The 15495-nt window shown below is 34.5% G+C and overlaps 2 protein-coding genes and 1 pseudogene across 3 annotated transcripts; 1 reads left to right on the top strand and 2 right to left on the bottom strand.

Moving 5' to 3' along the window:
- Nucleotides 1–1284: 1284 nt before the first annotated feature.
- On the top strand, nt 1285–5195 carry LOC140978828 (ADP-ribosylation factor GTPase-activating protein AGD12-like). 2 transcript variants are annotated; one of them, XM_073444059.1, is made up of 9 exons: nt 1285–1420; nt 2014–2107; nt 2500–2581; nt 2911–2986; nt 3119–3282; nt 3433–3571; nt 3687–3803; nt 3915–4010; nt 4570–5195. In XM_073444059.1, the coding sequence occupies exons 2-9, from the start codon at nt 2068–2070 to the stop codon at nt 4849–4851; spliced, it is 996 nt and encodes a 331-aa protein (XP_073300160.1). In that variant the 5' UTR covers nt 1285–1420; nt 2014–2067; the 3' UTR covers nt 4852–5195. The 2 variants fall into 2 exon arrangements, with proteins under 2 accessions (XP_073300160.1, XP_073300165.1); XM_073444064.1 differs by lacking the exon at nt 1285–1420 and adding an exon at nt 1459–1713.
- Nucleotides 5196–5528: 333 nt separating this feature from the next.
- LOC140971856 (caffeoylshikimate esterase-like) lies at nt 5529–6494 on the bottom strand. The gene has a single exon (XM_073434411.1). The coding sequence runs from the start codon at nt 6492–6494 to the stop codon at nt 5529–5531; it is 966 nt and encodes a 321-aa protein (XP_073290512.1).
- Nucleotides 6495–9674: 3180 nt separating this feature from the next.
- On the bottom strand, nt 9675–14052 carry LOC140978818 (uncharacterized; annotated as a pseudogene).
- Nucleotides 14053–15495: the final 1443 nt, after the last annotated feature.

Below are 15495 nucleotides of genomic sequence, written 5' to 3'. Positions count from 1 at the left end.
GTTTTAAAATAAATCAAAACAAAGTCTAATATTATTAAAATAATATTTTTAACAAAGTTCAAAATTAATATATATATATATAATCAAAAAAAATTAAATATAAGAAATAATTTTAATTTTTTTTGAGTAATATAAGAAATAATCCAAATTTCTAAAATAAATTAAAAAGGGTATGAACCGATTGAACTTATTCATGATCCGTCCGACCGGTTTTTTTACTGGTTTTCACCGATTTTGATATTTAAAACGGTTTATAGGTTTAGCTCGGACCAGACCTATGACCGATTAATTGTCAAACCGATTCATCCGAACTGATTTTAAAAACACTGAATAGAGGAATACGTTGGATGGAATTCCCCTTATTATCTGCAAAATTTAATGTTGCGACTTTAAGTAGTGCTATGACATATTACTCTATGTTAGGACATCACTTGTAAATTTTCAATAATAATAAAATGACAAATATATCAATAAATTTTTGGTTTGTCAGATGAGACGAGAAACAAGATATAATATATAGATAATAAATCGATATATATATATATAAATAACATAATAATGAACATATAATCACTTGTAAAGTATAAGCAAAACGTTTGATAAAATACAATCTTTTTAATGTACACCAAATGGTAATCATTATTTTGAATTTCTTTTGAAAACAACAAGGCTTGAGCGATCCCATTACTTTTCTATTGAATTAAAAGTCAACTCTCCGATTAATTGTGTGTTTGAAACATTGTGTGCTCTGAAATTGGTCAACATTATTTTTCAATGATGAATCACAATTTGTTCGCAATATATCTTTTTGATTAATCACACTTCCATCCCATTGACAATGCTGCTCCGATGTGCAAGGTGGATTCAACTTGTCAAATATCCCTTAATACCCAAATATAATATTATTCTTATATAAAAAATAATAATATTATTATTCTAAATAGCATGATATTCTTTGATACATGAATAATGGGCTATATGGTGATGACAAAAAGTTTGTGTGAGACTATCACATGAGTCGTATTTTGTGAGACATATATCTTATTTGGGTCATCTATGAAAAAATATTACTTTTTATGCTAATAGTATTATTTTTTATTGTAAATATCGATAAGATTGATTCGTTTTACAGATAAAGATTCGTGAGACCGTCTCACAAAAAACTTACTCACATGTGATTTGTATTAAAATTTTAAAACATATCTTAACAATAAAAATTAGTTATTTTAGATATGTTAAATTTAATAATATAATATAATCTTTATAAAGTACACACGGCCGAGAGATAAAAAGCTGTAACAATGATAATTAAAACGGCAACATTGTTCCAGTTTCTTTCCAACAACAATAAACCTGTATTATCCTCTTTCCTTTTCTTTCCAAGGATTCCAACTGAGTTTATGCTTTGTGGATATAAAAGGTAAGGATTCAAATCTTTTTCTATATCCTTTTTTTTTCCTTTTCAATGTTTTTGCCAAGGAATAAATGGTGCAAATCCTTCTCAAATTTATCACTCTATGTTTCGATTTGAACGAGATCGTAAGCAAAGATATGGAATATATCTGCGTAACGAACGCTTGCATGAGTGAAGATTCAATCTTTATTCTGCAACATTATCTGGGTCTTTCCCAAGATCGATTATTTCTTCCTTTTGATTTCATTAGTGCGATAAATGTCCAGTTTCTCGCGATGGATTTGTGGGGTGAAGCCGAGGTTTGTTTCTGTTTTTGGAATCTAGTCGTCGATTTAATGGGGTCTGATTCATGAATCACGTTTACAATGTTTTTTGTGGATTGTTTGTTGCCATTTCTAGCACGTTTTTCCATCTTGGTAACATGGATTCATGTTTTTTTTGGTCCTGCTAATTGCTCATTTATTTTGGAATTCGGCCTGCTGATTAGGAATGATGGATTTTTATCATTTGTTATATATTGATTGTCTCTACTTGTAGATGTTTGGACTGACAAATTAGATTAAATTTGAATCTCGATCTTCTGTGCTATTTATGTGTAGGTACTTATTCAGAGATTGCTTGAATTGAATAAATAGTATTGTTGCAAGAAAGCTATGAACGGCCATCCATCTTCCTTGGGACGACCATCTTCAGGTGTGGTTCTGTGCCTCGTTGCAATACTAAGAAAATTTTAGTATTCTATAGCTCGAGTCTGTAAAAAGAGAGGAAAAGGAAAAAAGAGGAACTGAATGTTGATGTCGTGTGACCCTTAAAATTGTCTACTGTGCATTGTACCTACTGCACGAACTGCATAATATTGTTAGATTACAGATAATGTATCACCAAGTGCGCTGTTATGTAAGATGAAATGTAATCTTGTGGTACACATCATAATCAATATTTGGCATGACAATGCTGATTTTTAAATATTAAAGCTTGGTTCTTTGATTTCTGACATACGTTTAGACCACACTGCTTTCATTACCTTGGTTTTATTCGCAGACTTCAGTTTATCCATGGTACATTGGTTACTGAAATTTGTACAGGTAAACGAAAATTGAAAGATCTTCTGAGTCAACGCAATAACCGCGTATGTGCAGATTGTGGTGCTCCAGACCCAAAATGGGCGTAAGTTCCCAACACTTCGAAATTTCTGACGTTACTTTTTAAAGAAAGATTCAGTTATTGGTCTCCCCATAGATGTGGCCTTAGGGATCAAGCCGCTTACTTTTGCCCTTTTCCAGTGCTCAGAGACTGCAGATTCAGTGGTTTTCTTCCTTATATTCGTTACAATAGCTTGTTTATACCGAAAATAATTAAAAAGTTCTGCCTACAAAGGATTGTTGAAGCTTTTAAAAAATTCATGATGGAATTGAGATGAAGATATCTAAAACTTTCAAAGAAAATTCATTTGTTCCTGGTTTATGGTTTGTTCAATTGTTCTCTTCCCCCTTCAGGTCGGCAAATATTGGCGTGTTTATATGCTTGAAGTGCTGTGGAGTCCACAGAAGCCTTGGTACTCATATTTCTAAGGTGATTGCTTCAGGAATTTTACACTCCGCTACGAGCTCTTTACCCTAACCACTGAAGGGGTCCCATTCAGCTTCTGCTTTTCTTAAAGTCTTTGATTCCTTTTATCTTTACCTCGTAATTTCTATCCTACAGGTCTTGTCTGTTACATTAGATGAATGGTCTGATGACGAAATTGATGCAATGATCGAGGTTGGTGGAAATGCATCGGCAAATTCTATTTACGAGGCTTATATTCCGGAAGGAGTGTCAAAACCTGGACCAGACGCTGGTCATGAAGAGCGTTCAAGATTTATCAGGTGGGTTTTAAATGTTAATTGGTGTTCCTTTTTAATGAGATGAAGACTGGAGGTTGTTTCTTCTATTGTTCTACTTTATCCCACATGTAAGACCAATAATTAACACATGGCTAACCACTGCTTTACGATTCCTTGACTTGCATGTTGTAGGTCTAAGTACGAGCTTCAAGAATTTCTGAAACCAAGCCTGCGAATACTGTCAGGTGCTTCCAAAAAACATTCTTTGCAAGCAAGTTTATCCAGGAAGATCATGGATAGTTTTCGTACTTCAGCTTCGTCGCAAAAATCAGTATGCTACCTCGACTATCTTGGTTTTGTAAGGAGGTGATATATAATTATGCACCGAGTTTTGGTGTTCTTATGATCATTACTTGTTTAAAGGTTATTTCAAATCTGATCCACAGGAAGGCATGGTGGAATTTATTGGAATGTTGAAGATTATTGTGCTTAAAGGAACAAATTTAGCCATCCGAGATATGCTTTCAAGTGATCCATATGTCGTCTTGACTCTTGGGCAGCAGGTTAATATATCATTTCAATTTCTCAAAAACAAACAATTTTTCTGTCAATTCAGTTCCATATATTTGGAGTTTCTTACACCTTTCATGCTGCTCCGCTCCCTTTGTTCTCAGAAAGCACAAACAACTGTGATTAAAAGCAATTTGAATCCAATCTGGAATGAGGAACTCATGCTTTCTGTTCCACAAGATTATGGTTCCATTAAGCTGGTAATCCTTTATTTGTTGTTAAGTTATCAGATCCAAAAATTCATTGAGAGGCCAATTTAGCATATTGAACAAGGACAAAACTTACGGAACGACCAAGCATCTCCCACTATAGCATTAGCTATAGTTGGTGGTGATTCTACACTTTGTTTCGTCTAAAACATATAGAAATCCACACACTACATTTAAATCAATACGCCAGATAGCAAAAATTTATATTTCATGGGAATTAACCCACGTGAACTATGCTACCCATTGTAGGATTGAGTATTTATAGTTGCACTAGAAGCTATGGTTGATAATAGTGGTGCTACTTAAATCTTTCAAAATGTGCAGCAATCCAAATGCCATGTTTTGATTGTTATACCAATTTGATGGTCACAGATAGCAACAGGAAGCAACAAACAATTGTTGCGCTATGTCAGTTACAATTTCAAAATGACTATGACTATACATGTAATTTAGAGATTTTCCCGTGTTGCCAAACCATTTGTAGTATATGATTGAGCATTGTACGATGACGGTGAGGGTGATATTTGTTTTTGTTCCATAAATTTAACAGCAAGTTTACGATCATGATACATTTTCTGCGGATGATATTATGGGGGAAGCAGAGATAGATATTCAACCAATGATAACTTCTGCCACTGCATTTGGAGATGCTGGAATGTTTGGAAACATGCAAATCGGGAAATGGCTGAAATCACACGATAATGCTTTGCGAGAAGACAGCATTGTAAATATTGTTGATGGGAAAGTGAAGCAGGCTGTTTCCCTCAAGTTACAAAATGTAGAATCTGGAGAATTAGAACTTGAACTTGAGTGGATTTCTCTTGACCAATAGACGTATATATATTACTTATTATCACCCTTTTCAACTCACCAGTTACTGAAAATTAATTTTATTTAGTTTTGATTGGGAAAAGTATGCATTCTTTTCTGTTACTTTTTTCTCGGCTGAGTGTTTTATACTGTACCATCTGGACAAATCTTCCCTTAAACTCGAGACGGATCCAAATTTAAACTAGGGATGTGTCGGAGCTGAAATACTTGAGCTCGACTGAGAAAAAAAAAATTGAACTCAAGCTTTAGGTGGGTCAATAATGATTTTCAAGCATGAGATTGATCAAGTTTTTGTAGGTAACACTTATTTGAGCTCAACCGGTATTGAGTTTCTTCTTTCTTGTTTTTTGGATAATTTACACAAAAGGGTTAATAGTAGTTTTAGCCATAGCAAAAAACATCTCCGAGTTCGAGTTTTTTAGCTTAATCGAATCGGCTACTCGGCATGGCTTTGAGCTAGATTTCCGATCGTGCTCAAGTTGAGTTTCGACCGAGCTACTCGTTAACGATTCACTCGGAAAAAGAGTCCGTTCTTGACCACGAAACCAACGGTTTACTAGTAATATATGAAGTATAATTAGCGTAATATGGATCGATTTGCAGCCTAGAAACTCTGCATTTAGAGAATGCATTTAAAAGTTAATAATAAGAAACTTCAATATTATGCTACTCTTTTGCCTACTTGGTGGTTGTTGAATCAGCTCTTACTTCCATCCATGCCATCATAGCGTTAAAAATATTTTCTGCACTTTCGTTTGGTTCGCCAATTAACTGATGGCACACGCCCCCCAAGATCTTCAAACTCTTGTCCTTGCTACTCGCTGTTTCATACAGGTATTTAGCCCCTTCAGGATCGCATATTATATCGTCTCCACCATGCATAACCAGCAATGGCACTTCCAATAAATGGCAACTTCTTTTTATATATTCACAGGTTTTCATAAACTGCAGTGCAGATGCTGCAGTTGGCTTCCCGGAAGTCCGTCGATTCGGGCTATTTTCTGCCAGTTTCCTCTTCCAATCTTCCTTGTAAGCTTTACTCAACGGAGGGCTAGTGATCGCAATTCTCCAAGATGGAGCAAAATATGCAGCTATAGGTAGCAACTTCTCCAACGGCCACACCGGTTTAAACTTCCTCGAGATCTCACACATTGCACCACTCAAGATCAAGCCTTTCCATTCTGTTTTTTGCTTCAAGCATATGAGTATGGCAATGCCACCACCTAAAGACTCACCGTAGAGAAAGCGTGGAAGATTCGGATGAACATAATGGATTGAGTCGAAATAATGCACGCAGTCAGAGACCAAGGGGTGAATATCTGAGATATGATCGTATGGCCCTTCTGAGAATCCATGACCTTGTAAATCGAGGGCGCAACACAAAAAACCGGCTTTCGCCATGGCTACTGCGTTTAGTTCAAAGAGCCAACTGCTCTCTGAGGTGTAGCCATGAATCATGGCTACTATCCCTTTCAGCTTGGATTTTGGATCTGCAGGTTGCCAAGTTTGGGTGAATATGTTAATGTTTTCTTGGTTTTTCATGTAGGTTTCTTGGTGGAGTATCTGATGTTTCTTGTAAAAATCCTCCTTTTTGAGGGATCCATAAGGGCTGTTCTCATTGGCTTCATGAATTGGATGAGCCATTTTCTCTGGTTTCTTGTGTAAATTTTGTGTGAAGTTTTTACATTGTTACCACCCACTAAACGTTCAACATATAAAGAGGATGGAGGTGGGGGTAGGGGTGCTGATGTTCTTTATGATTAGTTGGAAAAAAAAAATTCCCACCTGTCAACATAAATGATCCTCAAAATAATTTACCCATTTTGTTAATTTTTTCTGAAACTAGAAAAAGAAATATAAGTTTGATAAGATAAAGTATTTAACTAATATCATCATCATGGAATTTTTTTTTTACAATCAAACATAACTTCGAATCAGGGAATCAATCTACCATCCCTTGGACTGACGGTCACATGTGGTGAGACTTGTGCCTCTAAAATTGTCACATATAGGCGAATTCAAGCTCATCTCTCAAATTCACTTTAACGCGTTAAAGGTCATGTTTTCTTATTAACTAGAGGTCAGAAAAGGCCGTGCTCATGGTCTCTTCCAAAAGGCCGAGCTCAAGAACATATCAAAGAGACCAAGCACATGAAAATTCTGACGAGACCAAGCTCACATACCATTCCCTAAGGGTCCAAGCTCATAAGTGTGGCTGAGAAATCCGAGCCAATGGCAATTAGGAAATGTGAAGATATCTTTGTCAGGAGATAAAACCCCGATAAATATGGGATCTGATCGAATCTCATTGAAATAAGGTGAGAGCCCTAACCGCCACAGCAAAGAAGTCCTACCATATGATGTTTTCTATCTCAGGTAAGATTCTACTCTAACAAGAATCATACTCCAACAAAATAACTAGTATCTTCTGTTTTATACATACCAGATAATGGTCGCAGTTTTCCGACATTCACTATCTCTTGTTCACTCAGCACTAATACATCACACTTTGCTCTTTGTATTCATAATCAGAGCACTGACTTAAACAATCGGAGGGGTCACGATGGAAACATCTCTGACGCTCCCTAACCCTATTTTTTGTTTGTGCAAACCCCTCAGCACCAACCCGAGCTCCGAAGGTTTGAAAGATTTAAAGACCTGCTCACCAGACCGAACCCAAAGTAAAAATTTTTGTATCAATCAAGTATATAACTAATTACATCATTATGAAATTATTATTTTTTACAATCAAACATGACTTTGAATCAGAGGAATCAATCTACCACCCGTTGGACTAGTGGTCACATGTGGTGGGACTGACCTGGAGTACTCTATGCACCAAGACTAAAAAATTTAATGAAAGTCGGTGACCAGGCTAGTTTAGATTATTAGGCTAGTTTACATATATAATAATAATATATATAATAAAGTGATGGTGAAGTTAAACTTTGAAATTTTATATATATAAAATAAAGTGATGGTGAAGTTAAACTTTGAAAAATATTATTTCTGTGCTCCAAAAGAGACCTCCCAGGTTCAACTAGTGTGAATGGTAATTGGCGTCCAAAAGCATGATGCACTTGAGCTCGGGAACTTTCGATTTCAACTACAATGCATTAAATTTGAAGGCCCCATTGGCAATCAATACCGCTTCTCTTTGGTACCAACTTTTGACAGATTACAAAAGTTATTATTATTACTAAATTTCTTGTTTCTTAGCCATCACTGTACAAAATAGGAAGTCGAATACAAAGATGTTGCATGTGATATTAATAATTAGGTACCCTTTTTCCTTGTCCTTTGATTTTCTTCTTTACCTTTTCCTTTTAAATTGTTTTTCCTTGGGTGTGACTGCATGCATACCATTTAGGATAGCAGGCAATACCAACAAAATTATCGTTTATAGAAATTATGAATATTATTTTTTTATAATGATACTTTTTTTTTTATTATTTTAAACAATTATTTTTCTAAAAAAAATTTAGCAATGGAATATTAAACCTTTAAAAACCGTCGCCAATTAACAAAAAATGCCTTAGTTGATTAAAACCATCGCTACAAAAACCATCACTATTCACGACTGTCTTAATAAAAAATCGTCACAAAACGGGCGGACAATGATAAAATATCAGACGGTTTTGGCGACGGTTTTTTCCCAAAAATCATCGTTAATTAGCGACATTTTTGATAAATCGTCGACCGTCACCATAGGTCAACGAAGAATTATCTTATGAAGAAATTTAAAACTGTTGCTAATCTAAATAACGACGGTAGCTAGACGGTTTTTTTTTTTTTTTTGGTATTTGAGGAAAATTACAACGGCTTTTGGTTCACCATTTCATAGAAAAAAACAAAAGGACCCATTCATCTTATTTGGAAATGCATATTTAAAAAAAAACATAAAATAAAAGGAATAAAAAAATTTCAAGACATTGTTTCATGAACTTCTTCCAAATTTTTTGCTTTAGTTTTTAATGAGCATATTAAACAATCAATTTATTTACCATATATTCTTAACATATGTTTTTTAAGGATATTACTAATGTTACCATTTTATTTAAAGAGGGTTATCAAATGGAATCAGAAATACTAAAAAGCCTAGAAAACGGATTTGTTCATGCCCTCACTTTAAATCTAATGATCCACAATGAACTACATATATTATTTTTATGTGGTCACACATAAAATATATGCGGCTCTCTATCAACAGTGAAGGTAATAAATACTTCCACTGTAGGGTCGAACTAACCCAAACCGACAGTGCTGTGACAAGAATTTGACATGGATCCCGACACAGTTGTGCAAAAATCAAAAGGAGCTGAATAAAACAACTTGAGATCTAAGAATCATTCATCTAGCTTTAATGTTTGGTGTGGCAATGCTTCAAAACTCCGAGGATGTGTTGGTGCAGACTGTCTCCGAAGAACAAATTTAATTACTGTCAGCTAGAAAGATACTGGCTGATTAGTTTAGCTATCAAATTTAAGTTACTAGTTTATCAAATTTAAGGGGAAAAGAACAGAACTTGGATGCTAAGATGTTACATTTGACACACTATCTGACCTTTTTCCATGTGATAAAAATCTAAAGATTTGATCGAGATAAGGCAGATAGTTATATGCGGATAGACAAATATATCATTTCCTCACTTGGTTTTGAACCCAGTCTTTACTAGCAATCATATAAAAGAAAAGCTACAAATTGTACGCAAACACTGTGTACTTAAATAACACTTTCAAGAGAACAGAAGGCGTGTCACTTCGCCTCCAATCTCTAAGAGAAACTTAAATCATTCCCACTCTAACTATTAGTCTGGTAACAACAGAAAGTCAAAAAGAACTTTGATCTATCTAAATTTTCCAAACAATATTAAATGTATCAGACAATACCTACATTATCTGATGATAAATCATTCACTTCGACATATTTATATACAATGTCATCTGTGGCCGTTTTGAGTCAGTTTCCACAGTAGACATTTGAGTCAGTTTCCACTGTGGCGGAGTTCCAGGCAAATAAAGCAGCAGCTCCAAAGGCAGGCTCCACCTGAGGAACCAAAACAAGGACAGTTATCAACATGAGGAACCAAAACAAGGACAACTATCAACATTTTCGAACCGAGCAAAATGGCAAATGATGCAAGGAAAATGAAACGGAGAGATATTTTTTAGAAAATTTGATCATGATAAATGATATGGCCCGTGAATTCCGTAACAAGACAAAATTATAGTCGGTAACCATTTTCCAAGGAAATAAAATAACCCAAAGTAAGCATTCTCAGCATCATGTTACTAGAAATACTATAATAAGCATCAATCAAAGATACCTAAGTACTTATAGCACTAAGGGCATACGGCACTCCAGGATTACTAGCCATAAATGAAGATATCTAACCTTCGGTCTAATCGGACAAGCCCCAGGGTAAGCCTCCACAATAGAATTAGTAACTTCTCCCCCTATATCCCATCTTTTGTTAGTTTCAAGTACTCCATCAACAATGACAATGGGGAAAGAACCCTTTCCATCTGCGGGGAAAAAATTATATCTTCGGTCTTTGTGTTAGAGAATGAAAGTGGGTGAGATCCGTGCAACTTGTGCGGAAGGTTGTTGGAGGAAACAGGATTCCTATAATTGCATAAGTGGTCATAAAATACTCAACCAGAAGTGAGAAGATTGTTAGTGTTTGATAATTTTGTGGGTATATTGAAGCAAGAAGACAATCACTTCAAGATTACCGCAACTAAAGTTTTTCTGTCAATGGGTGTGGGATTATCCGTTCTTACTCAATAAACAATCAGTTCCTTAAGAAACTATGCAGTGCAATGACAAATGAAAGGAACAAGTGCCGCAATTCGGGCCCAAGATGAATCTGCATAGGTCCACCTAAATTCCAATGAGCAAGAAAATAAAACTGGCAGATTTTCAATAGGTCCACCAAAATTCCAATGAACTAGAATTAATATTGATTCGGAAATTAAATGTAAAAAGTGCATGAATATTTCAGTTCCTTGTGGTGTTTTCCCGAAGAAACAATAAGAAAATATTCCTTCATGGACTATCCTATGTCTTCCAACAATTTCAACTTTCATCAAACTCAAGTGGCTACTTAACATCAGCATCATAGTCTTGACAACAGAAATTGAATGGATATAAAACATTGAATCCAAATAGTTGTTACTTTGTTTTAAATTTATGAAGCCAGGGATTGATAAGAGATTGATGAGTGAGCACCTTCAAGTGAATAGTTCCATGGAATTATTTTTGAGTGTAGAAAAATCAAGAAGATATCCCCTCATTGACTTGCTAAAAACTCTGTCAGCAACTGATGAACAAAAAAAGGAGTTATATGCACATCGTAGTTCAACCATCACGGAAAAAATGAATGCATAAGTAAACCACCTTATTAGCAGTGCAATGTCTCCATACACTTGTTGTCTACAGAAATGTGGCATATATTACTTAGTGCAGAAATCTGCCTAAGATGCCAATCAATACTCAAAAAATTGTATGTACATGAAACAATTTACTTGCCACGCAAAGCTGGGCCAAAACTAATTGCCATTAAAACAAGCCTAACCCACTTATTCATTGCCCAGCAGCACTGAAATGAATAAATTTTTATGAGTCCTACAATTAAATTTTAATGCTTTGGTCCCCCAACATGGATATAAATATTGCTCGTCTTTTTTACCACAAACATGAGTTCTTAAAGGCACATTTAATAATTAGAAACTGACCAGGAAGGACGTAAGCAACGAAGAACTTACTTAAAAAAATCATATCCTTATTATGCAGAAATATCATATTCATATGAATTCGACTTTTCTGACTCTAGAAGAAGAGAGAATTATATTAAAACATATTATTAATCTAATAGATGTATAATATAACAAAGGTCTGTACTTTGTTCATTGCCTACGAGAATGTTTCTCCAAAAACTTTGTATCTAATTTCGGTTACTAATTCATGTCGATTTTACCTGCCCCAATCACCTAATACAGGTCCTGCACCAGCGGCACGAGCTTCTCTTCCATCCTCAGTAAATCCATAAGCAATGCATCCAGTTCCAGCAATCAGTACACAGCCATGAAGTTTCCCCATTGTCCCACTTGCAAGGGCTGCTACTGCATCATTCTGAACGTATATCTTTATATTAGGTGAGAATAAAGGCCTGAAACAATTGATGAGCAATTTTAAATGTTGTGGGATAAATATCAAAATCAGCAGATGTATGATGTACGTTATAAATCTGTAATTTTCCTTATCAAGCCACATATTCCCTTAGATGCAATGCGAAGAATGTATGAGACATGCTTCAACAGATAATTTAGACTTGCTGAGACATTTTGACTCAAAATCATTTTGGTCCTGGCACCCAGATTTCCCAAATAAATCAACCAACTAAATTTACCCACCATTTGGATCTTGAAACTTTGGGTAACGTGACAGAGGTAATTAAATAACATTTTTTCCTTGTATTCTTTGACGAGATAAATATTATATAAAATGCTCAATTTTCTGGAAAGTACAAATTTTTAAACCCCAACGCTTTGGACTTTAAAACCGCTTACTGTAATAGGATATAGTTCGATATCTAGAATCTTAAATGACCATGTGAATTTCTCTTTTCTTCTTTTTTATATACCAGTAGCTAGCTCCACATTTAGAACCATTAGATATGTAAAGATGCAGGAAACAAATGTTTGAGCAGCCAAAGGAAAATGAGATGAAAGATATTTGCAAGATGACTACACTTCATATAACTGAATATTGAAAAATCCACCAGAAGCACAGTACCTCATCCAACTGAGTATCCTTTCCTGATCCAACGGATGGTTCACACCAGAACTCCCAAGCAAACAGCACGTACAAGTGAACGGCTTGTGCCTGAAATGGAAAGAGCTTCCGCTATCACTTGTTCAAGTGTTTCTCTGGCAGCATTTTCTACAAACCCAATTCATAATAGATGAGACAGTTCAGTAAACAATACATGAACGTAACTCAATAATTAAAAACACCAAAAAAATTGCTCTTCCATAATTAAACAACTAAACATTATAAATTTCCAAAACTGTTCATGTTCATGAAAAGTGATAGATTAACATAACCTTTTTCTGGCTTCATGGTTAAAGTTTCTGATGATTTAGGGCCCCGGATCAATCGATTTGATGAGTAAACGGTTAAATTTTAAAAAACTAACAATCAAAAAATTAAAAAAATGGGCATAATCAAACACCACCATCTTCTCATTTTTCATTCTATTGTTATTGCACGGTTTGCTGGAATGACCAGAACGGAAGTTCCGTACCGAAATGGCGCTTATCAATTCAAAGTTCCAGGCTTACACAGCGGTGGCCTAAAACGGCAATTTCTAACATATCACACCAATTTCTCCATGTCGCATAACAGAATCGCGGATCAAGGAACTTTTTTTGTTGGTTTGTTGTTGATAGTTATATTTCTTAAAACTTTTACCTGTTTTTTAATGAAAATTATATGAAAAATTTCCAGATTAATTTTCAAAATTTCTGAACTTTTACATTTTTTCTACAAAAACCTGCAGCACGGGGCGACTTTCAATGGATTTGTAACCACAAACTTTGGGAGAGTCCCCGCTAACCATGATTGCTATGCTATGACTTAGGTATGACGAGATATAGTCAAGTTGCGGATTTTTTTATGTCTAGCATGCAAAGAAAGAACGGATTTTTATCACAAAGGCTGCACAAAAAACAGTGGTAAACAAATGTAAACTTCGCTGTTCGGCATATGAAAATTTGGAATATAAATGTCAACAAACGAGAACGATTATATAGATAGAAAAACGGGAATTGCAAAATTATATAGTCAAGGTGCCAATAACTGACAAAACGTATCAATCATCGATAAACCCATAGGACAGTGAATCGTTTCTGTAAAGAATGTCATCAACCCAATTACCTCCAACGCTGTTGTAATTGGAGCAACCCCCAGCCGCACGGCCCAGAATTGGAAGAGGATCGGGCAATAGGCCAATATCGAAAACGGGGAGAAAAGGCAGGCAGACACAGACGGTGGAAGTGGTGCCGCCATCCACCCCCAAGATTACCCCTTCTTCACGGCGGCGATCATCAAACTCGGATCCCATCCAATAACAATCGAACACTTTACCGTTCTCTGTACTCTGTATGTGGAAAAGTTGCTGACTTTTTGTTTCGTCATCAAATCGAATTGCGTCGTATTTTACTGGTGATTTCATTCTACAAATATTTCACTACCCCATGAAAGAATCGAGGACCCAGATTTAATCATATATGAGATCCACTATTTTTTTAAAAATCACATATGTGTGTGAATCTTGTCCATCCAAACCATGTTGAGACACTGCTCCAACATATAGCATCGTACACTACCCCATGATAGAATCGAAGACCCAGATTTAACCACATATATATGAGATCCACTATTTTTTTTTAAAATCACATATGTGTGTGAATCTTGTCCTTCCAAACCATGTTGAGGCACTACTCCAACATATAGCATCGAAGCTACCTATTTTAACGTTGTATTTCTACCTTAAATAACATTTCCGTATTTGAGTTATTTATAAGACTTTATGACCTTTTTGAAGTTGCATAAACTTTGAAATGGATAAAAGTCTATAAAACTTAAATTCTAAGTGTTAAAACTTAGGAATCCAAATCCAAGATCTAGTTTCTTGCAAACTCTGATTTAAACGTAATTGTTTAAAGAATTCGAAATAAACTTAAAATAAAATTGTAAAAGTCGAATTTTAAGCATACAACTTAAAAAATCCAAACTCAATAATTTATATCTAGTAAATTATGGATTTTAACCGCGAAAGCTTGTAAAATTCGCACGTAGAATTAGATTTGAAATAAAAATGTTGTTCAATTACAGTTGTCAAAAACTTCCCCTGACAAATTTGGGTAAGCTTAACTTTATCAGTTCTAAGCGATATAATTAAGAATTTCAAATTCATGATTTTATATTTTGTTAAATTTGGATTTAAGTGTAATTGCTTAAAGAATTTAAAGCATTCCATGTTCCTACAAACTTAAAATCCAAAATTTCACAAAATTTGGATTTTAGTGTGATTGTTCAAAAAAACTTAAAACTTTATGAAATTGTAAGCAAAATCAAATTATAATTCCAAATTCAATATTTTAGATCTTGTCAAGTTTGGACTTCATCATTCTTTGTAAAAGAATTCAAACATTATACATTATTCTCAAATTTGACAATATTGTATTCTTCAAATCTATTACTTTCACTTTTTTGTTGGAATGATAATGAAACTTTCAAGTTTTTCCAAATTTTAAGCATTATAACTTAGAAAACTAAATTAAAGATTTTAAATATCTTGTAAATTTAGATTTAAGCGTGTTTGCTTACAAAATTTAAAACTCGGAATCTCAAATTCTATTTAAAATTAAATTTTAAGCATAAAAGCTTATAAAACTTAATTAAAGATTTGATATCTTGCAAATTCATAATTTGAGTTGTACACAAATTAGAAAATTCAACGAGAATAAAATAACATAGTACACCAATTTGTCATAAAATATATAGCATGTTGTATATAATTGATACATCATTTTTATGTCCATCAGAAGTTACTAAAGTTTCATTTTTTATTTCGCAA

This window comes from Primulina huaijiensis, chromosome 1 (genome assembly GCF_012295235.1).
Source record: "Primulina huaijiensis isolate GDHJ02 chromosome 1, ASM1229523v2, whole genome shotgun sequence".
NCBI lineage: Eukaryota > Viridiplantae > Streptophyta > Magnoliopsida > Lamiales > Gesneriaceae > Primulina > Primulina huaijiensis.
This window is presented reverse-complemented; position numbering and strand designations above follow the sequence as displayed.